Source organism: Bos indicus, chromosome 15 (assembly GCF_029378745.1).
Source record: "Bos indicus isolate NIAB-ARS_2022 breed Sahiwal x Tharparkar chromosome 15, NIAB-ARS_B.indTharparkar_mat_pri_1.0, whole genome shotgun sequence".
NCBI lineage: Eukaryota > Metazoa > Chordata > Mammalia > Artiodactyla > Bovidae > Bos > Bos indicus.
Genome location: NC_091774.1, coordinates 81,244,444 through 81,270,586, shown reverse-complemented (window position 1 = coordinate 81,270,586; position 26,143 = coordinate 81,244,444). Strand labels below are relative to the sequence as shown.

General features: G+C 51.5%; 2 protein-coding genes across 2 annotated transcripts; both read left to right on the top strand.

The window, feature by feature from the left end:
* The first annotated feature begins 217 nt into the window (after positions 1-217).
* On the top strand, positions 218-8,059 carry LOC109569349 (proteoglycan 3-like). The gene is made up of 7 exons (XM_019974687.2): positions 218-242; positions 372-394; positions 610-743; positions 1,179-1,477; positions 5,706-5,837; positions 7,029-7,140; positions 7,898-8,059. Exons 3-7 carry the CDS (start codon positions 683-685, stop codon positions 7,954-7,956), a joined length of 663 nt encoding a protein of 220 aa, XP_019830246.2. The 5' UTR covers positions 218-242; positions 372-394; positions 610-682; the 3' UTR covers positions 7,957-8,059.
* An 8,336-nt stretch (positions 8,060-16,395) lies between these two features.
* Positions 16,396-22,517, top strand: LOC109570038 (proteoglycan 3-like). The gene is made up of 7 exons (XM_019975864.2): positions 16,396-16,459; positions 16,587-16,609; positions 16,825-16,956; positions 17,392-17,690; positions 20,247-20,378; positions 21,489-21,600; positions 22,355-22,517. Exons 3-7 carry the CDS (start codon positions 16,896-16,898, stop codon positions 22,411-22,413), a joined length of 663 nt encoding a protein of 220 aa, XP_019831423.2. The 5' UTR covers positions 16,396-16,459; positions 16,587-16,609; positions 16,825-16,895; the 3' UTR covers positions 22,414-22,517.
* The last annotated feature ends 3,626 nt before the right edge of the window (positions 22,518-26,143 follow it).

Below are 26,143 nucleotides of genomic sequence, written 5' to 3'. Positions count from 1 at the left end.
TGGAGCCTACTAGGGTGTTGGGACATCTATGTCCAAACAGGAGGCAGGTCCCTGGTGTCCCAACAGAGAGCACAGCCCAAGGGTGGGAGGACTGAGCCAACCTCTTATCAGCCCCGCTGTCCAACCCCCTAGCCTGGGGCAATCCTCCTGGCCTCTTCCCACTTCCCCAAAGCCTGGTATAAGGGCAGCTTCTGTGCGCCAATAGCCAGAGGCTGAGAGCGGAGGCTTCAGACTCTTAGGAGGTAAGACTCCCTCAGGTTCCCCGGGAGGATAGGTCCGGGGCTGGGAAGAACCCAGGCTTTATATGGGAACCACCGGGGACTCCGGTCCTGTACACCTTAATGACCCCTGTCTTCCCCCTTCTTCCCCAGTGTGTCTGACTCTGGCCCTGAAGGTGAGCACGCCTGTGCCTGCAGAAGAGCTGGTCTGAGCTGAGTGCTGGCCCAGGGAGCAGTGACACGCTCTCAGGAAAAGGGACTTGAGCTGACAACCCCCTGCTCTTCCCCTGATCCTCCAGCTCGGGGTCTGTTCGCTGGGAGACAAGGAAGCTCTCTACTTTGCCCTTTAATCTACCAGTTGAGCAGACCCTGCCTCTCCACTGTGTTCCAGGGGCCGTGCAGACACAAGGGAAGACCCCAGGAGGGAACGTGGAGCTGTGTGTCTGTCACAAGCCTGCAGGGACATGAAAGGCTGCCTGCTCCTGCTCCTTCTGCTGCTGGGGACAGTTTCTGCTCTCTATCTGAGTGAGTGCTCCCCTTCCCTTCTCATCCATCTTCCTCTCATCTTTCCTGTGTTGTTTTTTGCTCTGGTAGGTCCAGGGCCACAGGCCCCTGTTCAGTTGCCCCAGCCCCTCTCTAGTTAGATTTCTCCTGGACCCAGAGCTGTGACCTGAACATTCCCCCAGGGCTCCTTTGCAAGGGAAAACACCCCCTATGAAGATGAGGGTTTCTCACATCTCTCACTCCCAAATTACCCGCACGTGGTGTCAGCTGGCATCAGGTTCTCATGCATTTGTGTGTGTGATGCAAGAATTCTGGCTCATCCAACCCCCAAGGGATCCCTTCCGTCTTTGGTTCCAGATGGGGTCCCTAGGAAGACTGGGTGGAGCCATCAGAGCTGTCCTTGGTCCTGGAGGAAGGTGGTACCTGGTCTGATGGCGGGTTGTTTCTTCTTTGCAGAGAATGATGCCCCCCATGTGGGCAGTCCGGAGACACAGGCAGACCTGAGCCAGGATGCTGAAGGCTCAGGGGGGCAGGAAGGAGAGCTGGCCCTGAGTGGTGAGGTGGTGGAGTCGGGGGGAGAGGAGGCCGAGGACGCCCACAACGATGAGGGGGACTCAGAGTCAGACCCAGATGACTTAGATGAGGACGTGCAGTGCCCCAAGGAAGAGGAGACAGTGCAACTTCCTGGTGGTCCTGAGTGCAAGAGGTGCTACTACAGATTTGTGCGGACCCCAAGGAGGTTTAGGCATGCTCAGGTAAGCGGCAGCGAGGCTGCTCCCAAGGAGTTGGGAGACCAGAGTGGATTCAGCCTTCTCTCTCTATTATTTAGACTAGGGGTTCTCCAAGCCTAGTATCCACCAGAAGTCTTGTTAAAGCACAGATTTCTGGGCCCCATCACCTCAGTTTCTAGATTAGTAAATCCGGGGTGTGAGGGTTTATAACAAATTCCTAGGTGATGATATTGTTGGTCTAGAAAGTGCACTCTGAGAGCCACTAGTTTAGATAAAAAGCTTTGGTGTAAGAGACTCCTGTGTTGTGTCCTGGCTCTGCCTTCATCAGCTATTTTATTTGGGCAAGTCACTTCACCTTTCAGGGCTCCTGTATCTTCATTTGTAAAATGGAGATGTATGATACCACCTCTCAGAGAGAGTTATGGTGAGGATTAGCTAACACATGGGAAGTATTTAGAATAGTCTGTTGTTGTTCAGTCACGAAGTTGTGCCCCACTCTTTTTGATCCCATAGAGTGTAGCACTTCAGGCTTCCCTGTCCTTCCCCATCTCCTGGAGCTTGCTCAAACTCATATCCATTGAGTCAGTGATGCCATCCAAGCATCTCATCCTCTGCCACCCCCTTCTCCTTTTGCCTTCAATCTTTTCCAGTGTCAGTCTTTTCCAATGAGCCAGCTCTTCACATCAGATGGCCAAAGTATCGGAGCTTCGGCTTTAGCTTCAGCTTCAGTCCTTCAAATCATCATCAGGGTTGATTTTCTTTAGGATTGACTGATTTGATCTCCTTGTAATCCAAGGGACTGTCAAGAGTCTTCTCCAACATTGCAATATGAAAGCATCAATCTTTAGCACTCAGTGTTCTTTATGATCCAACCCTTACCCCCGTACATGCCTACTGTAAAAACCATAGCTTTGACTCTGTGGACCTTTGGTGGTAAAGCGATGTCTCTTCTTTTTAATATGCTGTCTTGGTTTGTCACAGCTTTTCTTCCAAGGAGCAAACATGTTTTAATTTCTTGGCTGCAGTCACCATCTGCAGTGATTTTGGAGCCCAAGAAAATAAATCTATCACTGCTTCCACTTTTTCCCCTTCTATTTGCCAAAAAGTGATGGGACCAGATGCCATAATCTTAGCTTTTTGAATATTGAATTTTAAGCCAGCTTTTCCCATTCTCCTCTTTCACCCTCATCAAGAGGTTCTTCACTTCCTCTTCACTTTCTGTCATTAGAATTATATTGTCTGCATATCTGAGGTTGTTGATATTTCTCCTGGTATTCTTGATTCCAGCTTGTGATTCATCCAGCCTGCATCTTGCATGATTTACTCTGCATATGAGTTAAATAAACAGGGTGACAATATATAGCCTTGACATACTCCTTTCCCAATTTTGAACCAGTCTGTTGTCCCATGTCCAGTTCTAACTGTGGCTTCTTGATCCACATACAGGTTTTTTTAGGAGACAGGTAAGGTGGTCTGTTATTTCCATCTCTTTAAGAATTTCCCACAGCTTGTAGTGATCTACACAGTCAAAGGCTCTTGTGTAGTCAATGAAGCAGAAGTAGATATTTTTTGGAATGCACTTTTTTTCCTCTATGATCCAATGAATGTTGGCTATTTGATCTCTGATTCCTCTGCCTTTTGTAAATCCAGCTTGTACATCTGGAAGTTCTTGGTTCACACTGCTGAAGCCTAGCTTGAAGGATTTTGAGCATGACCCTGCTAGCATGTGAGATGAGCACAATTGTATGGTAGCTTAAACATTCTTTGGCATTGCTGTTCTTTGGGATAAGAATGAAAATTGACCTTTTCCAGTCTGTGGCCACTGCTGAGTTTTCTAAATTTTCTGACATCCTGAGTGCAGTTGGTGATGGATGGGGAAGCCTGGCATGCTGCAGTCCATGGGGTCACAAAGAATCAGACACAACTGAGTGACTTAACTGAACTGAACTGATTGAGTGCAGCACTTTAGTAGCATCAACTTTTAGGATTTTATGTAGCACAGCTGGAATTCCATAACTTCACCTAGCTTTTTTGTAGTGATGCTTCCTAAGTCCCACTTGATTTCACCCTCCAGGATGTCTGGCTCTAGTTGAGTGGCCACACCATAGTGGTCATCTGAGTCACTAAGACTTTTTCTGTACAGTTCTTCTGTGTCTTCTTGCCTCCTGTTCTTAATCTCTTCTACTTCTGTTAGGTCTTCACTATTTATGTCCTTTATTTTGCCCATCTTTGCATGAAATGTTCCCTGCTATCTCTAATTTTATTGAAGAAATCTTTACTCTTTTCCATTCTATTATTTTCCTCTACTTCTTTGCATTGTTCATTTAAGAAGACCTTCTTATCTCTCCTTGCTGTTCTCTGGAGCTCCACAGTTAGGTGGGAATATCTTTCCTTTTCTCCTTTGCCTTCGGCTTCACTTCTTCCCTCAGCTATTTGTAAAGCCTCCTGAGATAACCACTTTGCCTTAATGCATTCCTTTTTCTTGGGGATGGTTTTGGTCACCGCTTCCTGTACAATGTTACGAACCTCATCCATAGTTCTTCAGGCCCCCTTGTCTCTCAGATCTAATCCCTTGAATCTATTTTTCATCTCCACTGTATAATCAAAAGGGATTTGATTTAGGTCCTACCTGAATTGCCTAAGGGGTTTTCCCTACTTTCTTCATTTTAAGCCTGAATTTGGCAATAAGGAGTTCATGGTCTGAGCCACAGTCAGCTCCTGGTCTTGTTTTTGCTGACTGTATAGAGCTTCTCCATCTTTGGCTGCAGAGAATATAATCTGACTTCAGTGTTGGCCGTGTGGCGAAGTCTATGGGTAGCGTCATCGTTTCTGTTGGCAGAGAGTGATGGCTGTGACCAGTGCATTTTCACGACAGAACTCTGTCAACCTTTGCCCCGCTCATGCTGTACTCCAAGGCCAAACTTGCCTGTTACTCCAGGGACCTCTTGACTTCTCTCTTTTGCACTCCAGTCCCCTGTGATGAAAAGGACATCATTTTCTGTGTATTAGTTCTAGAAGGTCTTATACGTCGTCGTAGAACTGGTCAACTTCAGCGTCTTCAGCATCAGTGGCTGGGGCATAGACTTGGATTCGTGTCATTTCGAGTGGTTTGCCTTGGAGACAAACAGAGATCATCCTGTCATTTTTCGGTCCCACCCAAGCACTGCATTTCAGGCTCTTGTTGGCTGTGAGGGCTACTCCATTTCTCCCAAGGGGTTCTTGCCTTCACTAGTTGATGTGTGGTCATGTGAATCATATTTGCCCCTTCCCATCATTCTAGTTCACTGTCATCTCCTACTTGACCAAGCCTAACTCACCCTGATTCACAGACCTAACACTCCAGGTTCCTATGCAATATTGCTCTTTATAGCATCAGACCTGCACCACCAGATGCATCCATAATTGAGCATTGTTTTTGCTTTGGCCCAGTTGCTTCGTTCTTTCTGGAACTGTTGTAATTGCCCTCCACTCCTCCTCAGCTGCATACAGGACACCTTCCAACCTGGGGTCTCATCTTCTAGTGTCATATCTTTTAGGCTTTTCATACTGTGCATGAAGTTCTCACAGCAAGAATGCTGGAGTGGTTGGCCATTCCCTCCTCCAGTGGGCCAGGTTTCGTCAGGACCCTCCATGTGACCCGTCCGTCTTGGATGGCCCCACATGGCATCACTGAGACCTTCACTGAGTTACACAAGCTCTTTTGCCAGGACAGTGCTGTGATCCATGAAGGGAGAATGGTCCTTGGGTCACTGTAAGCTCTCCATAAACGCTGGCCATGGGAGTGGGAGGGAGGCTCAGAAGCGGGGGGATTTATGTGTACCTGTGACTGATCCACACTGCTGTTCAGCAGAAAGCAACATAACACTGTTAAGCAATTATCCTCCAACTGAAAATTAAAAGAGGATAAGAAAGCATTTGACCTTGGAGATCAAGATGCAAAGTAAAGGCCAGAACAAGTGAATAACCACTTTAAACATCTTTCAAGTATAATGTTATTTTGTATACATCTATTAAATAATTCCATATGAAAATAATATGAAAACATTTTAAAATGGTGCTTCTAGTTATTCTGAGTATTATTAGTCTTTACTGCAAGAAGTTCCTGATGTCAAATAAAGAAGCAAGAGATGGGATTCAGGGGGGCTGTAGACCTCTGATTTCTGAGCTGGGAAAGGATGTGGGGGGTCTCTTGTGGAGGCTGAGGGCCTTGCAAGAAAACAGTGAGTTTCTACCCCACTTCGTCTCTCTGCAGAGAATCTGCAGGCGTTGCTACCGAGGCAACCTCGTCTCCATCCACAACTACCGCTTTGACTATCGTGTGACACGCTGGTCAAGAAGGACCAACCAGTCACAGGTCTGGATCGGAGGCTTTATCACGGGCAGGGTAAGTGAGGGTCAGTTCTCAGGTCTTTTTTTTTTAAGGTGATTTGATACTGCAGAGTGAATCCATTATTTTTTAAAATTTTCATTGTTTAGGATGGGGTTGGGTCTTTGTCGCTGCACCCGCGCTTTCTCCAGTTGCCGCCGGGGGGGGGGGGGGGTTGCTGCCTCCTTGCGGTGCTCAGGCTTCTCACAGGTGGCTTCTCATGCTGCACAGCATGGGTTCTAGGGTGCCGGCCTTCACAGCTGCTGCTGAACGCTCGACAGACCCCGCTCAGTAGCTTTGATGCCAGGGCTTAGCTCCTCTGCGGCACGTGGGGTCTTCCAGGACCAGGGATCGAACCCATGGCTGGGCAAGGCAGCTTCTTCAAGGGCAGGCAGCTTCTTCACCACTGGACCACCAGGGGAGGCCCGGGGCTCGGGCATTTCTGAATGCCTCAAGGCACCACCTGCCCCCATCGAGCCTCATCCTGGCCCAGGAAGCTGGCTTGTGCTGACGTAGGAGACGTGATGACTGAGCGCTTCTCCTCCTCACCCGTGTTCAGTGGCTTCACGCTTGCAGCTTGAAATCTGCCATGGTGGGTGCATTTACACAGAGAAATGGACAATTATTATAAACAGGGTTCTTTCTTTCCTCTGCCTCATACCTTCCACCAAAGCTGACTGTTAAACATTTATCGGCAAATCAGTGGAGTCAGGAAGTAGAGTTCATACCCAGCTCTGTGCATTACTGGCTGAATGCCTGCCTCCATATTTCAGTGTCCTCATCTCTGAGTGGGTCCTTCTCTCAGAGTGACCCTGGGGGCGGTGCCTGAGTAAGTGCTGTCACATTTGCTGCTCATATGTGGTCCAGGGATCAGAGTATCAACATCACCCGGTAGCTTGTTGAAATACAGGGTCCTGGGCCGCACCCCAGACGTCCTGGATCAGAATCCACATTTCCACCAGATCCCTAGGAGATGTGTCTGCTCAGTGAAGTTTGAGAAGCCTGCTCTGCGTGAGAGCTGGAAGCGATGTTTTCTCTTCCGTGTCATTACCTGTAAACCGTTGGGGGTGGGTCTGTACGGTGGGGTCCTATCCAGGTGACACAGTGAGAGGAGATTATAGACGTCCAGGAGGGATGCTCAGGGGACTCAGGAGCCCCAGCACCTGTCTTCCTGGACCTCCGCCCTCTGACCCAGCCTCTCTTCTCTAGTCCCGTTGCAGGAGATTTCGCTGGACTGATGGGAGTCGCTGGAATTTTGGATACTGGGCCCGAGGGCAGCCTGGGAATGGCAGAGGCCACTGTATAACCCTGTGCACCAGAGGTGAGGGGGCCACGCGCCCGGACGAGGCGGGGGTGGACCCACACACAGGCCCCTGTGAGCTGCACAGACACGCCTCCCCTCACACAGCCTCCCCCACTGGAGAACCCCGCCCTGTGTGTGAGCTGGGCTGAGGTGCAGGGATCCTCAGAGCCACAGTGAGGGGTCCTGGACGGGCTGGGGGCTCTGTGTCCTCCAGACTCAGCGAGGCTCCCTCCCTTCCTCTGACGGGACGGTGACAAGGAGAGAGTGTGGGACAGACAGGAGGGACACTTGATAATGTGAAGTGTGGCCGAGGGACACGGGAAAGATGTGGGAACTAGGGCCAGCTGACAGATGATTCCCCAGCTCCCAACATCACGGCTGCCCGACGTGCGGGAGTTTAGAACAGGGGCGAAGACCACACGGGCTGCTCAGATGGCCGAGGTCCACATCTGGCTCTACCACTTGTCTGCTGAGATCAGAGCAGGTTATCACTCCTCCGAGCCTCAGTTTTCCCCATCTGTGAAATGGGAGTGCTGACAGCCCTGACCTCTTGGCGTCACTGTGAGGATGGAAGGACAGTCCATAGGAAGCCCTTAGCACACTGTCTCTGCAAGGGAAGAGATCAGTGATTGTAACTAGCTGGGACATGGGGAGACATACGGCCCTCAGATTGCTGGGAAACGGTGAGGTGCCTGACCTGAGAGGTTCCTGACGGTGGGGGTTGGGGGGACACACTCAGGTGGGCAACTGACATCACTGTGCTCTGTGCCACCAGGGGGTCACTGGCGACGAGCTTCATGCAAGAGGCAGCTGCCCTTCGTCTGTGCCTTCTAAACCAGAGGCGTGGAGACCCTGCCTCTCCACCATCCTGGCTGCCCCGCCCCACCCCTGGCCCCCTTGCCCCTCGCTTGTCCACGTCATAAAAACTACACTTCTCACAGCATCTCCTGACTGTTTTCTTCATTGCGCATGCTGGAGGACTCTTCGGGGTTGGGAAATCTCGGAAGCTCTCAGTTCTTTGAGGAGTTTAAAAGCTGGAGCAGGACGGCTGAGTGGTGAGGGCCAGGGGGTTGGGGCGCCGGGGTTTTTGGCTGCAGTGCCAGCTTGGGGTGGGGGTGGGCCAGGCGAGGACGGGTGTCTGGCTCCAGAAGACCCTTTCCCAGGGTCCCGCGGAAGAAAGCCTTTGGTGAGCAGTTGGGCAACTGGCCCTCTTGGTCTGGATTGAATGAGGCGTGTGGGGCGGGGTCGGAAGTGACAACTTTCCAGAATGGAGGCCACATGGTGGATTTAACAATTGGGTGGAGACGGGAGGTCCCACCAGGGGTCTCCACAAGGTGCGCAGAGAAACCTCCTCGAGGGGTGGACGCCTCCTCCAGCTCTGGGTCGTTTTCACCTCAGGTTCAGTTCAGCTCGGTTCAGTTCAGTCGCTCAGTCGTGTCCGACTCTTTGCAACCCTCTGGACGGCACCACACCAGGCCTCCTTGTCCATCACCAACTCCCGGAGTTCACTCAAACCCATGTCCATTGAGTCGATGATGCCATCCAACCATCTCATCCTCTGTCGTCCCCTTCTCCTCCCGCCTTCAATCTTTCCCAGCATCAGGTTCTTTTCTAGTGACTCGTTCTTCACATCAGGTGGCCAAAGGATTGGAGTTTCAGCTTCAGCATCAGTCCTTCACCTCAGGTGGTGGCCCCCCTTTTCTCTGTGGGTTCGTTCAAAGGCCACAGCTCTCTGCGAGACGGCTCCCTGACCACATCCTCATGGGAGGCTGTCCTCCTCGCTGCCCTCCATCCTGCGTCCCCTCTCTTGTCCCCAGCCTCCCTCCCCTCCCTGGAGGGGCCACGGTCTCAGCAGGGAGCTGCCTCGCTCCCTGAGGGGCTCGGGGCCCAAGTCAGGCCGTGTGCAGCCAGAATGCTCCAGGGCTGGCTCTCCAGCCCCGGGTCTCCCGGCTTCTTCCATCTTCTCCGGTCCTGTGGTCACTGAGACAGACAGTGTTCCTGCTCTTAGCTTCATTCCAGGCTGGGCTCCAGGAAGGATTGGAGCTTGAGAGGCGAGAGGCTGAGACTGCAAACTGGTGTTCAGAGGGCAGAGAGCCCTGGGTGGTGAGAGAGTGAGAGAGACTTCCTGGGGGTGTGGCTCTATGTGGGGCCTGAGGAGCGTATTCAAGGTTGTCTGGGGCACCTGTGTACACGGGTGTGTGGGTGTCTTGGTGTGTGCATGAGTAGTCTTCATACACCTGTATATGTCTGTGTATATGTGAATCTGTGCTTGTAAATATGCACAAATCTGTGTGAGTCAGCGTGTATTTGTGTGTTGCTTGTGTGCACATTTTCTACATCTCTATGGAGATGCTCGTATGTCCGTGTACATCCCTGAGTGTGTGTATCTACTCATGCTTTCTCTTTCTCCACCTCACTCTCAAGGTCACCGAATGGTGTGGCTCGTGTGTGTGTGTGTCCAGCTGCGTTCTCCATTGCAGGACAAATCCCAGGTGAAATTCTCTCTACTTCCGGGTCTTCTACTTGGGACAACTTCAGCTTTTCATCTGAGTCAGTCTCCTTGGCCTTTAGCCTTTCTGTCTTGACTCCTTTCTACAGTTTCTGGGATCAGAGTCGCAGAGCCACCTTCCTCCCTGGCCACCCCCTGTTTCAGGATTTCTGCTCGTAAAGGAGCAGGGAGTCTAGAGCGGGACTTGCAGGGGCTCCTCAGGACACCTTCGAGCCTGCAGTCGTGCCCTACTGTGACATTCTCAATGCTGTCCTTTCTGCAAGATGCAAATGATGATCGAAGGGTTGCTTCTTTTGCTGTGAGCTCACTGAGTGTTCTCGGCTAGGCATTTTCTGTGTATTATGTCCTTTAATCCTCATAATGACCCCATGAGTTATGTGTGCGGTGCATCCGTATCTCAAACGAAGAAAGTTAGTAGATGAACCAGTACCAACCCCTCAACTGCCTGACCCTAAGTTCATGCTCTTAACCACCAGGGCCTCAAGGGAGAAGCTGGGTTCTCCTGGAGTGTGTGCGGCGGGGTGTATATGGGGCCGGGTGGTGACCTCCATCAGGTTCTCTATTTGCAGGGCTCAGTGGGCAAATGTCCAGGGCCAGGGGGGAGCTGTCCGTGGTTCTGGGAAGGAAGGGGGTAGGATATGAAGGAGGGGCTCTTGGCCTTTTCCCACCAGGGACTGAAATGTCCTACGTTGAGAGCCCTTGGGAGATGACACCCTGCCTCAGTCTGGGGAGATGCCAGCGAGTGAGTCGGGGTGGTCCCTATGGAAAGAGCTGATGCTGCCAGACAAAGAGGAAGAGGGGGGCTCTGGAAGCGAAGGTGACCCCAGGGAAGAGGGGCCTGCTGAGTCCATCTCAGGCTGGGATGAGGTGGCCAAGGACCTTTAGCATTCTCAGGAAGAGTTCCTGCAGGCCAGACCTGCCACTTCCTGCTGGTGAGGAGCCCTAGTGAACTTTAATCCTGCTCAGCTGAGTGGCCAGCGGCTGAGGAAAGGCGACAGCCTGTGTCACCGGTCATTTTCCGCCTTGGGGATCCTGGGGGTGTCACCAGAGGCTGAGGCTGGAAGACGTGTTGGGGGTAGAAGGCGAGAGTCTTGTGGAAACACAAGCTGCATTGTAATCTCCTTCCTTCAGGTGTCTGTGGGGGTGGAAGGCGGGGGCTGAGCTTTGGAGACTTAAAAACCCAGCGTTCAGGTGGTTGAGTTTCTGTGAGAGGCGCTCAATTCTCGATCTCTCTCCTGCCTTGGAGGTTCCTTGGCAAATGTGCTACTGGGAAGGACTCATCCACGACTTCAACCTCAATGACCAGATCTGGTGTCCAGTAGAGGGTCAACCAGGGCCAAGTCGGGACGGGGGCCCCGATCACAGTGGGCAGGACAGGTCCTGGCTCTCAGTGGGAACTCCTCCTGACCCCAGCACGTGCTCAACTTGCTGCAGGTTCGTCTCTGTTTCTCTCTACAATCCTCTGGAGACCCTGGGACAGATGGATGTCTGGAAAAGACACGAAGGGGGACTGGGAAAAGCCAAGCATTTTTTCTTTGGTTAAATATCTTCCCTGCACATGTGCATGGGGGACCTTAGTTTCCTGGCCAGGGATTGAACCCAGTCACACACTTGGCCTTGGAAACTTGGAGTCTTAACCACTGGACCACCAGGGAAGTCCCGCCAAATGTTTAGGATCAAGATATGTGTGTGGAAGTCCCGCTTAGTCTCCGACTATATGACCTGGGCAGGAAGACGAGCCTGGCTCTTCATCCTTAGGATGGGGTGGCCACGCCTGCCCTCCTCTTGTTAGAGGCAGAGGGATACATGTGTCCCTGGGACACAGAGAATGTGAGGGTGACCATCGCTGTGGGTCTCCATTTCAGCTGGCCAGCAGGTGTCCAGCATGGTCCAGCCCCTCTTTAAGGGTCGATGCCGGGCAGGCAGCAGCAGCAGCAGGCAAGGACAGGCCAGCGCTGCCCACCTGCTTCCCTTCGCCCCAGGCCACAGCCCCTGTCCTTCCCTCCCGCCTCCTCAGGGATCGCTGGATACCCTTCACTAGCTTGCCATCAGTGCCTGGAATTTGCGTCCCGGGTGGCCGGCCATCCCTGGGGCAGTGGCTGGATGTGTGACCCTGGGCACCTGAGGGGAGGTGGGAGAGGGGTGACCGACAGCAAGCCTGGAGGGGAGGTGCTAGGAAGAGCCAGACCTCCGGAGAGGGGCCTCCTGGGTCTCTAGACTCATCTCCACCTGGGTGTGGGGTGGGGAGGGAAAGACCCTCTTGGGGCTGAGTCAGGGGAACAAGAGGCTGAGAGCCCTTCCTGCTGTGTCTTCACAGGAGGCCCTGGACTCGCTCAGTGAGGCTCAAGCCTCCCGTTCCACTCTTCCTACTGAGTTGGATCCTACCGGCAGCCTCCACCCTGCCCCTCCCACCCCCAGCAATAAAAGTGCTTTCCTGAAACTGATTTCTTGCTTCTTCCTGTCATTGATGTCCTCTTCTGAGCCCCACCCACGAGCTTTCTGCCCTTAAGGACCGCCCCTTCCACCCTACTGGGTTTCATCAATAGGGTCAGTTCAGTTCAGTGCAGTCACTCGGTCGTGTCTGACTCTCTGCGTCCACATGGACTGCAGCACGCCAGGCCTTCCTGTCCATCTCCAACTCCCAGAGCTTGCTCAAACTCACGCCCATTGAGTCGGTGATGCCATCCAACCATCTCAACCTCTGACCTCAATAGGGTCAGAGGATATCATTCGTAAGGAGGCTGGGGAATGGGGTCGGTGGGGCCTTCTCAGGACATGGGAAGGGACTCAGGTGCTCTTTTCACAAGATGCCCAGCCACTGCGGGTGCTACCAGGACCACGCCCACCCCTCCAGCCTTTCTAGTGGACTCTGAATGCACTGCGCTCGCTGCTGTTGCCTCAACATCAGAGTGTAGCAGCAACTCCCTGGGAACAGTCCACAGCTCCCAGGAGTGGGCATGTGAGAACTCCAGGCCTTTGCTCCTCAAGTGGAGTAATTCTAGGGCGTGTATTGGGCACCGCTTCCCAGGGTTTCCCAGTGGGATCAACTTGCAGTTATCCACTGAGGTGGCTGGCTTTATCATAGAGAGTATTGGCCACCTTCTCTTCCCTGTATGAACCCTCTTCTTCCCCACGTGTGTCCCAGCACCTCCCAGATAAACTATTTGCTCAAATCCTTGTCTCGGCTGTATTTCTGGGGACTCTCAGTGGTAGAAAAACTGCTGTTAATATATGTACAACTCTGTGCAAGGCCTGGGAATTATGACAAGACAGAGCTTCAGGAGCATAAGGATGTTTGTAATATAAGCACAACAGAATCTAGTTATGGGTACTTAATTGTGCATCTGCAAAGCATTCCCTGCTATGGCAGGCAGCTTACAAAGTTGGCCTTGTGTGATCAGTAACTATTGTCTCTTTGACAGAACCAGGCTTAGAGAAGCGGTGACCTGGTTTTTGTCCGGGGCTGAGCATCTAAATGTGACCCACGGAGGGATGCAAGGATCTCCAGAGCGTGGCCTTTCAGTCAGCAGGATTTCATGGCTGGAAGTGTTGGCTGCTTCCTGGACATGATCACATGGGATACACATGGAGGGGAGGCAGGAGACCGTGCACTACCTTTTAAAAGAGTCATTTGCGTGTGGCTGTGCTGGTCTTCATCACTGCGCGCAGGCTCTCTCTGGTTGCAACAGTGAGGACTACCCTCTAGTTGCAGCTCAGGGCTCAGTTGCCCCGCGACACCTGGCATCTTCCCAGACCAGGGACTGGACCAGTGTCCCTTGCCTTGCAAGGTGGACTCGTAACCACTGGACCATCAGGGAAGCCCCGAGTCCTCTACTCTTGTGTTCCCCTTGGGGCACAGGATTCCAACCTCGCTGGGGCCGAGGGAGTCCCAGTCCGAGGTGAGGAAGGAGGGCATCCTGAACCCTCTGCTGGGGGTGCAGTGAGAAAGTAAGGCGTCTATGCCATGAAGCCCTTTTCTCCAGAACTGCTGAAATTCCCAGAAGTATAGAAGGTCCAACGGTCTTAGAGGCAAAGGAAAAACCTCACTTAAAAATAATTTCATTTTTTATGTATTTGATTTGGCTGTGTTGGGTCTTCCTTGGAGCTCAAAGGCTTCTCTAGCTGTGGCCCTGAACTGTAGAACTCAGGCGCTCAGGAGCTCTGTCTCACAGGCTCTGTTCGTGGTAGCAAGTGGGATCTAATTCCCTGACCAGGGATGGAACCCCGGCCCCTGATTTGGGAGCTTGGAGTCTCAGCCAATGGATCACCAGGGAAGTCCCACCTCAGGGCCTTAAGCAAATCAAGAACCTTAATGTTTTGAGTGTGGCCCCCATAGGAAAGGCTACTTAAGCAAGTTTGCAGAGTGAGGTGAAAAAGAAAGAAATCAAACCGAGGTCTGCTGTACCTGCTGTTGTCTAGATTTCCATGATGGCGGTTTTCCGACACAACTTACGGGTTCAGCCCTGTGCTGGAGCAGAACTTTCGCTCCTGTCCTCGGGGACTTTGTGTTCTGGTGCGGGGAGGCGTTGCTTCTCTTTGTTCCAGAATTAATAATAAAGAGCAACAAAGTCCCTCGTTTATGAAGCATTAAATATGTGCTGGGCTCTGACTTTGTACTCAGGGAGACTTCATCTCGTTCCTCACAAATCTCTTCTGTTGGCGGTGTGTTTGTGGCAGAAGTGTGACTTCAAGTCCATGAAGGTCTCCTTTGGGGGATTAAAGTCAGGAAGGGGGCCCGATGGAGGCACCCGGGCTCCTGGTAAGAGCGTCTCCATCACACGGTGCGTCTCCTCTGGGACACAGTGCAGGTGACAGGCTGCATCTCAAACATCCTTAAGTAAAACTTCAAATGAAATCAGAGAACTGGTCTTACATTCCCTAATATGTCCTTGTAGGTGATTTTCTCCCCTATGCTAAGTAGCTCTAGGAAACAACTCTTCCCAGAAGGTTATCATGTTGCTGGCTAATGACACCAGCTGACCTTATCGCTCATTGTGACTGCTGAGAGAAACGATCCTCCTGGCCTGGACCCCACGGACTTGGAGGAGTACGCGAAGTGGGGCTAGCCTTCCACACTCCCCATCAATGGAATTCTTCAGCGTAAAATCCAGAGATCAGGTTTTAGGATCCTGTAGTTGACCAATACCCAGACCCCCAAGTCAGGTAGATAAGCTGAGGGTCGGGTCCGTTGGCCCCGGGAGATAAGGGCTGAGACCGTTACTCTGCAATCAGCTCAGAAGTGACCTCTCAGATACTTCTCCATTTGCAGGGCCCTGGGGAGAGCAGAGCAGGGGCAGGCATCCAGGCCGGTCAGCCTCTGGGCGCCCTGTCCCTGGTGCCCTGAGCACTGGACGGCTGGGCAGGAGTGCAGGAACAACGATGCAGTGTCCCGCGAGGGTACCCCAGAGGGAGGCCCCGCCTGGACGGGTCCACGGGCTCAGGGCCGGGACGTCTGGCAGAATCCAGCCTCAGCCCTTGCTGGCCTCTCCTTGGATTGCAGTGAATGTGGCTGGAACTTGATCAGTATTTAGACATTTTGTTCATCACGGTACTTTGGCGTTTATGCTGATACTTAAGAAAAATTGCACAAAGTATTTATTTATCTTGACTACTGGATACTTCTGTGCTCCCTGAACTTTTGCAGCCGAGGCCGGTGTCTCCCTCGCCGCCCCTCACTGCTCTCCGCGGTGGTGACACAGAGCTGGTGGGAGACGGGGAGTGCGGGTGGGCAGGAGGGCGGCCCACAGAGCATCAGAACGACCTTGTAGGAAGCTCTCCAAATCCACCTGCTGTCTCCTTGCCAGCAGATAGGGCTCAAGGCTGGACGAAATGGCCTGCTCTAGATCAGTGGTCCTGAGAGGGGCAATTTTACTTTCCATTGTTATTTGTAAATGTGTGAGGACATATCCTAGTGCCTGACTGGGGGAGGCACGATTGACTTCCAGTGGGCAGAGATCCAAAGATGCTGTTAAACTTTATGAGACACAGGACAGATCACACCCCCAGCCTCCAACATAGAACCGTGTGACCTGCAAACCTTAAGATGCAAAGGCTGAGAACCTTCACTAGAGTGGCAGCAGAAAGGGAAGAGCATCGATTTTTCATCTTAAAGATGAGAAAGAGAGAGGGAGAGGAGAGGGAGAAACAGGAAGAGAGTGAAGAAGGGAAGGGGGGAGACAGACAGACAGAGAAGGGTTTCAGCCTCAAAGGCTTAGTAATCCCAGCTCCCCCACTTCCCACACAACCTTGGCAAGTCACCTGCCCTCTCTGAATCTCAGTCATTCTTCACATCAGTGAAGTCGGGCTGATCGCACGTCCTCGTGGGACCGAGGTGAGGAAGGTGAGGATCCAGGGATGTGATGCACAGGAAGCGTGCACACACGGCCTAACAAGAGCTCAGGAGGGCCGAGCCTCCCTTACCCTCCCCCTCCTCCCCCTGGTCTCCCTGCTCCCCGGATCCTCCATGGCATTTGCTGGAAAACTGACCCAGGGAAGGCTGCTTCTGGGACTGAAGAGGATTGTACAGACCTCGACCCTTTAGGGGCACTGATAAAAATTCAGTCTGGACAGTAGTCACGGGGGCTTCTGGAGCCTACTAGGGTGTTGGGACATCTATGTCCAAACAGGAGGCAGGTCCCTGACGTCCCAACAGAGAGCACGGCCCAAGGGTGGGAGGACTGAGCCAACCTCTTATCAGCCCCGCTGTCCAACCCCCTAGCCTGGGGCAATCCTCCTGGCCTCTTCCCACTTCCCCAAAGCCTGGTATAAGGGCAGCTTCTGTGTGCCAACAGCCAGAGGCTGAGAGCGGAGGCTTCAGACTCTCAGGAGGTAAGACTTCCTCGGCTTCCTCGGGAGGACAGGACCAGGGCTGGAAGAACCGGGCTCTGTATGGGAACCAGCGGGGACTCCGGTCCTGTGCACCTTAATGACCCCTGTCCTCCCCCTTCTTCCCCAGTGTGTCTGACTCTGGCCCTGAAGGTGAGCACGCCTATGCCTGCAGAAGAGCCGGTCTGAGCTGAGGGCTGGCCCAGGGAGCAGTGACACGCTCTCAGGAAAAGGGACTTGAGCTGACAACCCCCTGCTCTTCCCCTGATCCTCCAGCTCGGGGTCTGTTCGCTGGGAGACAAGGAAGCTCTCTACTTTGCCCTTTAGTCTACCAGTTGAGCAGACCCTGCCTCTCCACTGTGTTCCAGGGGCCGTGCAGACACAAGGGAAGACCCCAGGAGGGAACGTGGAGCTGTGTCTGTCACAAGCCTGCAGGGACATGAAAGGCTGCCTGCTCCTGCTCCTTCTGCTGCTGGGGACAGTTTCTGCTCTCTATCTGGGTGAGTGCTCCCCTTCCCTTCTCATCCATTTTCCTCTCATCTTTCCTGTGTTGTTTTTTGTTCTGGTAGGTCCAGGGCCACAGGCCCCTGTTCAGTTGCCCCAGCCCCTCTCTAGTTAGATTTCTCCTGGACCCAGAGCTGTGACCTGAACATTCCCCCAGGGTTCCTTTGCAAGGGAAAACACCCCCTGTGAAGATGAGGGCTTCTCACATCTCTCCCTCCCAAATTACCTGCACGTGGTGTCAGCTGGCATCAGGTTCTCATGCATTTGTGTGTGTGATGCAAGAATTCTGGTTCATCCAACCCCCAAGGGATCCTTCCCGTCTTTGGTTGCAGATGGGGTCCGTAGGAAGACTGGGTGGAGCCATCAGAGCTGTCCGCGGTCCTGGAGGAAGGTGGTACTTGGTCTGATGGCAGGTTATTTCTTCTTTGCAGAGAAGGATGCCCCCCATGTGGGCAGTCCAGAGACACAGGCAGACCTGAGCCAGGATGCTGAAGGCTCAGGGGGGCAGGAAGGAGAGCTGGCCCTGAGTGGTGAGGTGGTGGAGTCGGGGGGAGAGGAGGCCGAGGACACCCACGACGATGAGGGGGACTCAGAGTCAGACCCAGATGACTTAGATGAGGACGTGCAGTGCCCCAAGGAAGAGGAGACAGTGCAACTTCTGGGGACCCCTGGATGCAAGAGCTGCCGCTACCTGATGGTACAAACACCAAACATATTTAGGAAAGCTCTGGTAAGTGGCAAGGAGGCTGCTGTGTTGGTCTGGGTGTGGGGGAGACAGAGTGGATTCAACCTTCTGTTCCGTATTATTTAGACGAGTGGTTCTCCAAGCATAACATGCATCAGAATATGTTAGTTACTCAACCGTGTCTGGCTCTTTGCGACCGTATGGAGTATAGCCCACCGGGCTCCTCTGTCCATGGAATTCTGCAGGCAAGAATACTGGAGTGGGTTGCCATGTCCTTCTCCAGGGGCTCTTCCCTGACCCAGGGATCAAACCTGGGTCTCCCAGATTGCAAACAGACTCTTTAGCATCTGAGCCACCAGGGAAGTCCCAGGATGCATCAGAAGTCTGATTAGAACACAGGTCTCTGGGGCGAATCCCCTCAATTTCAGGTTTAGCAAATCTGGGGTGTAGGGGTTTATATTTATAACCCATTCCCAGTTGATGTTATTGTTGGTCTAGGGACTGCACTTTGAGATCCACTGGTTTAGATAAAAAGCTTTGGAGTGAGGTGTACCTGTGCTAAATCCCGGAGCTGCCTTCATCAGCTGTTTCATTTGGACAAGTCACTTCACCTTTCCGGGCTCCTGTGTCCTCACTTGTCAGATGGCAATGTATGGTCCCACGTAGGAGTTGAGGTGAGGGTTAGCTAATACACGAAAAGCATTTAGAATAGTCCGTTGTTGTTCTTCAGTCTCTAAGTCATGTCCGACTCGTTTTTCCCCATGAACTTCAGCACGCTAGGCTCCCCTGTCCTTCTCTATCTCCTGGAGTTTGCTCAGATTCATGTCCACTGAGTCACTGAGGCTATCTAACCACCTCATCTTCTGCAGACTCCTCCTTTTGCCTTCACTCCCTCCCAGCATCAGGGTCTTTTCCAATAAGTCAGCTCTTAGAATCAGGTGGCCAAAGTATTGGAGCTTCAGCTTCAGCATCAGTCCTTCCAATGAATCTTCAAGTTTGAAATCCTTTAGGATGGACTGGTTGGATCTCCTTGCAGTCCAAAGGACTCTCAAGACTCTTCTCCAGCACAATTTGAAAGCATCAGTTCTTTGGTGCTCAGCCTTCTTTATGTTCTAACTCTCACATCCACACATGACTACTGGAAAAACAATACCTTTGACTAAAGGACCTTTGTTGGCAAAGTGATGTTTCTGCTTTAAAAAGCTCTGGGTTTGTCATAGCTTTCCTTCCAAGGAACAAATGTCTTTTAATTTCATGGCTGCAGTCATCTCCACAGTGATTTTGGAGCCCAAGAAAAGAAAATCTGTCACTGTTTATACTTTATCCTCTTCTGCTTCCCATGAAGTGATGGGACCTGAGGCCATGATCTTAGTTTTTTGAATGTTGAGTTTAAGCCAGCTTTTTCACTCTCCTCTTTTACCCTCATCAAGAGGCTGTTTAGTTCCTCTCCACTTTCAGCCATTAGAATGATATCATCTGCATATCTGAGGTTGTTGATATTTCTCCTGGTATTGTTGATTTCAGGTTGTAATTCATCCAGGCCAGCATTTCACATGATGTATTCTGCATATAAGGTAAATAAGCAGGGTGACTATCAACAGCTTTGTCATACTTCTTTCCCAATTTGGAACCAGTCAGTTGTTCCATGTTCTGTTCTAACTGTTGCTTCCTGACCTGCACACAGGCTTCTCAGGAGGCAGGTCAGGTGGTCTGGGATCCCTGTCTCTTGAAGAATTTTCCACAGTCCTTTCTTGTGATCCACACAGTCAAAGGCTTTGGCATAGTCAATAAAGCAGAAATGGATGTTTTCTGGATCCAACAGATATTGGCGGTTTGATCTGTGGTTTCTCTGCCTTTTCTAAACACGGCCAGTACTTCTGAATGTTCTCCGGGCGTGCACTCTCGAAGCCCGGCCAGCACTTCTGAATGTTCTCTGGGCGTGCACTCTCGAAGCCCAGCTTGAAGGATTTGAGCTTCACCTGCTGACATGTGAAATGAGGGCAATTGTATGGCAGTTTGGACATTCTTTGGCACTGCAATTCTTTTGAGCTGAAATGAAAACTGACCTTTTCCAGTCCTGAGGTCACTGCTGAAGTTTTTTCAAATTTGCTGCCAAATATTCTGTGCACGACTGAAGCGACTTAGCAGCAGCAGCATTCTGTGCAGCACTTTCACAGCATCTTCTTTTAGGATTTGAAATAGCTCAGCTGGAATTCCATCGCCTCCACTAGCTTTCTTTGTAGTAATGCTTCCCAAGGCCCCCTTGACTTCACACTTAGGATGTCTGGTGGGAGGTGAGTGACCACACCATCATGGTTATCTGGGTCATAGGACGTTTTTTTGTATAGTTCTTTTGTGTATTCTTGCTACCTCTTCTTACGCTCTTCTGCTTCTCTTAAGTCCTTACTCTTTCTGTCCTTTATGGTGACCATCCTTGCAGGATATATTCTCTTGATATCTCCAATTATCTTGAAGAGTTCTCAGTCTTTCCCGTTTTATCATTTTCCTTGATTTCTTTGCGTTGCTCCTTAAGAAGGGTTTCTGCAGACTCAGGGACTTGCAAGAAACAGTGAATTTTCTACCCCACTATTCTCTGTGCAGAGCATCTGCAAGAAGTGCTACGGAGGCAACCTCATCTCCATCCACAACCTCCTCTTCGATAATTGCATCTCACGCTGGGCCAGAAGGATCAACCAAGCAAAGGTCTGGATCGGCGTCATCATCAAGCTCTGGGTAAATGAAGGGCAAATTTCCTGGTATCAGAAGGTCTTTCTTTTCTTTTTCAAGTTGGTTTAATACTGTAAAATCAATTCACTATCTTAAAAATTTTTTTTATTTTTTTATGGCTGCGATGGGTTTTTGTTAGTACATGGCAGGCTTTCTCTAGTTGCAGCGAGCAGGGGCTGATCTCCAGTTGTGATGCTCGGGCTTCTCACCGGGTGGCTTCTCTCATTGCAGACCATGGGCTCTAGGGTGCACAGGCTTCACAGGTGCTGTCAGAGGCTCTAGAGCCCTGGGTCAGGAGTTTTGGCTCTCAGGCTTCGTTGCTCTGTGGTATGTGGGATCTTCCAGGACCAGGGATCGAACCCATGGCCCCTGCAAGGGCAGGCAGCTTCTTCACCACTGGACTACCAGGGAAGGCCTGGGGCTCGAGTGTTTCTGAGTGCCTCAAGGCACCACCTGCCCCCACCGAGCCTCATCCTGGCCCCGGAAGCCGGCTTGTGCTGACTTAGACGTGATGACTGAGCGCTTCTCCTCCTCATCCGTGTTCTTTCTCTCGTCTGCCTCACACTCTCCACCAGAGCTGGCTGTGAAATGTCTACCAGTCCGTCACTGGAGTCAGGAGACAAGAGTTCACACCCAGCTTGGTCCCTTAGTGGCTGAATGCCTGCCTCCATATTTCGGTGTCCTCATCTCTGAGGGGGTCCTTCCCTCAGAGTGACCCTGGGGGCGGTGCCTGAGTAAGTGCTGTCACATTTGCTGCTCATATGTGGTCCCGGGACCAGAGTATCAACATCACCTGGTAGCTTGTTAAAATACAGGATCCTGGGCCGCACCCCAGACGTCCTGGATCAGAATCCACATTTCCACCAGATCGCCAGGAGATGTGTCTGCTCAGTGAAGTTTGAGAAGCCTGCTCTGTGTGAGAGCTGGAAGCGATGTTTGCTCTTCCGTGTCACTGCCTGAAAACGCTCAGGGGTGGGTCTGTACGGTGGGGTCCTATCCAGGTGACACAGTGAGAGGAGATTATAGACGTCCAGGAGGGATGCTCAGGGGACTTAGGAGCCCCAGCACCTGTCTTCCTGGACCTCTGCCCTCTGACCCAGCCTCTCTCTTCTGTAGTCCATATACAAGACATTTCGCTGGACCGATGGAAGTCGCTGGAATTTTGGATACTGGGCCCGAGGGCAGCCTGGGAATGGGAAAGGCCACTGCGTGGACCTGAGCACCAAAGGTGAGGGGGCCAGGCGCCCGGACGAGGGAGGTGGTGGACTCGCCCACATGCCCCTGTGAGCTGCACAGACACGCCTCCCCTCACACAGCCTCCCCCACTAGAGAACTGCACCCTGTGTATGAGCAGGGCTGAGGTGCAAGGATCCTCAGAGCCACAGTGAGGGGTCCTGGACGGGCTGGGGGCTCTGTGTCCTCCAGACTCAGCGAGGCTCCTTCCCTTCCTCTGACGGGACGGTGACAAGGAGAGAGTGTGGGACAAATGGGAGGGACACTCGGGAATGGGAGGTGCGGCCGAGGGACACGGGAAAGATGTGGGAACTAGGGCCAGCTGACAGATGATTCCCCAGCTCCCAACAGCAGGGCTGCCCGACGTGCGGGAGTTTAGAACAGGGGCGAAGACCACACGGGCTGCTCAGATGGCCGAGGTCCACATCTGGCTCCATTCACTGCTTGTCTGCTGAGATCAGGGCAGGTTATCACTCCCCTGAGCCTCAGTTTTCCCCATCTGTGAAGTGGGAGTGCTGGCAGCCCTGACCTCCTGGCATCACTGTGAGGATGGAAGGACAGTCCATAGGAAGCCCTTAGCACACTGCCTCTGCAAGGGAAGAGATCAGTTATCGTAGCTAGCTGGGACATGGGGAGACATACGGCCCTCAGGTTGGCCGGCAAAGGTGAGCTGAGAGGTGCCTGGCCGGGCACTGGGGGACACAGGCCACACTCAGGTGGACTGACAGCACTGTGCTCTCTGCCTGCAGGGGGTCACTGGCGACGAGCTTCATGCAAGTGTCGGCTGCCCTTCATTTGCTCCTACTAAGCTGGAGGCGGAAGACCCTGCTCCCCCCACCACCGCCCCTCTGCCTGCCTGGTCTCACCCACGGCCCCCTTGCCCCCCAGCCTCCCTGGGTCATAAAGCCACGTTCTCACAGCATCTCCTGACTGTTGTCTCTTTGCTGCGCACTTTGGAGGAGTCCTCTCTGTTGGAGAATCCTGGAAGCCTCGTTCTGGCTTTGCAGGCAGGGCAGGGGGACTTTGAGAAGTAACAGCTGGAGTGGGACTCCTGCCGGCAGGGCAGGAGCGGGTGGCACTGGGGGGTTTCACTGCAGTGGCCCCTCGGGGCAGCCGGGACCAGGCAGAGGTCCCGTTCCCAAAGGCCCCCCCCCCGCCAGGGTCTGGTGAAAGAAGGTCCTTGTTCACGGGGCTGGGGGGGGGGGGGACTGGCCCTCTTTCTTCGGATTCAGCAAGGCATGCGGGGTGTGGCCAGAAGTGGTGGCTTTCCAAGTGGAGGCGGCGAGGGGGACTGGAGGGCTGGATGGAGCAGTGAGTGCCTCCTGGAGTCACCACGTGGTGGAGGAGAAAGGGGTCTCTCCCGGGGTGGCCTGCTCCTCCAGCCCCTGTGCGGTCTGGCCTCAGGTATCGGGCCCTCTTTAACATTCTCCTAGCCATCTGTGGGTGTGTTCAAAGGTCCCGGCTTCTAGGACGGCTCCCCCCTCTCTCCTTTCTCTAGAGAGTCGCTGTCATCCTTACAGCCAATCCTCGGTCCTTGGTCCCCTTGTTCCGGCTCTTCAACTTGGGGCAGATTCAGTTTTTCAACTGAGGAAATCTCAGCCTTCAGCTTTTCTTTCTCCACTTGACTCCTTTCTACTGTTTCTGGGATCAGAGTCACAGAGCCACCTTCCTCCCTGCCCACCCACCTGTTCCAGGATCTCTGCTCATGAAGAAGCAGGGACTCTAGAGCGGGACTTGCAGGGACGCCTCAGGCTCCTGCGAGCCTGCAGTCTTGTCCTACTGTGACATTCTCAATGCTGTCCTTTCTGCAAGATGCAAATGATGACCAATCTTTTGCTGTGAGCTCATTGAATGTTCTGTGCTAATAATTTTCTGTGCATTATGTCCTTTAATCCTCATAATATCCCCATGAGGTATGTGTGTGGTGCATCCAGATCTCAAACAAAGGAAGTTAGTAGATGATGGAATTAATACCAAACCCTCAACTGCCTGACCCTAAGTTCATGCCCTTAACCATGAGGACCTCATGTGGGAGCCTGGGTTCTCCTGCGGTGAGTGTGTGGTATAGGGGTGGAGACGTCCATTCAGTCACTTCAGTCACTCAGTCATGTCCAGCTTTTTGCAACCCCCTGGACTGCAGCATGCCAGGCTTCCCTGTTCATCATCAACTCACAGAGTTCACTCAAACTCATGTCCATCGGGTCGATGATGCCATGCAACCATCTCATCCTCTGTCGTCCCCTTCTCCTCCTGCCTTCAATCTTTCCCAGCATCAGGGTATTTTAAGTGAGTCAGTTCTTCACACCAGGTGGCTAAAGTATTGGAGCTTCAGCTTCAGCATCAGTCCTTCGAATGAACACTCAGGACTGATCTCCTTTAGGACAGATTGGTTGGATCTCCTTGCTGTCCAAGGGACTCTCAAGAGGCTTCTCCAACACTACAGTTCAACCCCATAAATTCTTCAGCACTCAGCTTTCTTTATAGTCCAACTCTCACATCCATACATGACTACTGGAAAAACCATAGCTTTGACTAGATGGACCTTTGTTGGCAAAGTAATGCCTCTGATTTTTAATAAGCTGTCTAGGTTGGTCATAACTTTCCTTCCAAGGAGCAAGTATCTTTTAATTTCATGGCTGCAGTCACCATCTGCAGTGATTTTGGAGATCCCAAAAATGAAGTCTGACACTGTTTCCACTGTTTCCCCATCTATTTCCCATGAAGTGCCAGGACTGGATGCCACGATCTTAGTTTTCTGAATGTCGAGTTTTAAGCCAACTTTTTCACTCTCCTCTTTCACTTTCATCAAGAGGCTCTTTAGTTCCTCTTCACTTTCTGCCATAAGGGTGGTGTCATCTGCATATCTGAGGTTATTGATATTTCTCCCAGAAATCTTGATTCCAGCTTGTGTTTCACCCAGCCCAGTGTTTCTCATGATGTACTCTGCATATAAGTTAAGTAAGCAGGGTGACGATATACAGCCTTGACGTACTCCTTTCCCTATTTGGAACCCTTCTATTGTTCCATGTCCGGTTCTAACTGTTGCTTCCTGACCTGCATACAGATTTCTCAAGAGACAAGTCAGGTGGTCTGGTAGTCTCATCTTTTTAAGAATTTTCCACAGTTTGTTGTATTCCACGCAAGGCTTTGGCATAGTCAATAAGCAGAAATAGATGTTTTTCTGGAACTCTCTTGCTTTTTCAATGATCCAACAGATGTTGGCAATTTGATCTCTGGTTCCTTTGCCTTTTCTAAATCCAGCTTGAACATCTGGAAGTTCACAGTTCACATACTGTTGAAGCCTGGTTTGGAGAATTTTGAGCATTACTTTACTAGCGTGTGAGATGAGTGCAATCATGCGGTAGTTTGAGCATTCTTTGGTATTGCCTGTCTTTGGGATTGGAATGAAAACTGACCTTTTCCAGTCCTGTGGCCACTGCTGAGTTTTCCAAATTTGCTGGTATATTGAGTGCAGCACTTTCACAGCAACATCTTTCAGGATTTGAAATAGCTCAACTGGAATTCCATCACCTCCATGAGCTTTGTTCGTAGTGATGCTTTCTAAGGCCCACTTGACTTCACATTCCAGGATGTCTGGCTCTAGGTGAATGATCACACCATCATGATTATCTGGGTCATGAAAATCTTTTTTGTACAGTTCTTCTGTGTATTCTTGCCATCTCTTCTTAATATCTTCTGCTTCTGTTAGGTCCATATGTTTTTCTTTACTGTGCCCATCTTTGCATGAAATGTTCCCTCGGCATCTCCAATTTTCTTGAAGATCTCTAGTCTTTTCCATTCTGTTGTTTTCCTCTATTTCTTTGCATTGATCACTGAGGAAGGCCGTCTTATCTCTCCTTGCTATTCTCTGCATCCAAATGGATATAGCTTTCCTTTTTCCCCTTTGCCTTTCGCTTCTCTTCTTTTCACAGCTATTCATAAGGCCTTCTCAGAAAACCATTTTGCCTTTTTGCATTTCTTTTTCTTGGGGATGGTTTGATCCTTGCCTCCTGTCCAATGTCATGAACCTCTGTCCATAGTTCTTCAGGCACTCTGTTTGTCAGATCCAATCCCTTGATTCTATTTCTCACTTCCACTGTATAATCATAAGGGATTTGATTTAGGTCATACCTGAATGGTGTAGTGGTTTTCCCTACTTTCTTCAATTTAAGTCTGGATTTGGCAATAAGGAGTTCATGATCTGAGCCACAGTCAGCTTCCAGTCTTGTTTTTGCTGACTATATAGAGCTTTTCTATCTTTGGCTGCAAAGAATATAATCAACCTGATTTCACTTTTGGCCATCTGGTGATGTCCATGTGTAGAGTCTTCTCTTGTGTTGTTGGAAGAGGGTGTTTGCTATGACCAGGGCATTCTCTTGGCAAAACTCTCTTAGTCTTTGCCTTGTTTCATTCTGTACATCAAGGCCAAATTTGCCTGTTAATCCAGGTGTTTTTTTGACTTCTTACTTTTGTGGTCCAGTCCCCTATAATGAAAACGACATCTGTTTTGGTTGTTAGTTCTAGAAGGTCTTGTAGGT

Excerpts from the sequence above, each read along its gene's own strand:
- LOC109570038 (XM_019975864.2), top strand. The coding sequence starts at position 16,896 with ATGAAAGGCTGCCTGCTCCTGCTCCTTCTGCTGCTGGGGACAGTTTCT. Across the intron at positions 17,691-20,246 it reads ACATATTTAGGAAAGCTCTG|AGCATCTGCAAGAAGTGCTA; the intron begins GTAAGTGGCAAG and ends TTCTCTGTGCAG. Across the intron at positions 21,601-22,354 it reads CGTGGACCTGAGCACCAAAG|GGGGTCACTGGCGACGAGCT; the intron begins GTGAGGGGGCCA and ends CTCTGCCTGCAG.
- LOC109569349 (XM_019974687.2), top strand. The coding sequence starts at position 683 with ATGAAAGGCTGCCTGCTCCTGCTCCTTCTGCTGCTGGGGACAGTTTCT. Across the intron at positions 744-1,178 it reads AGTTTCTGCTCTCTATCTGA|AGAATGATGCCCCCCATGTG; the intron begins GTGAGTGCTCCC and ends TCTTCTTTGCAG. Across the intron at positions 7,141-7,897 it reads TATAACCCTGTGCACCAGAG|GGGGTCACTGGCGACGAGCT; the intron begins GTGAGGGGGCCA and ends CTGTGCCACCAG.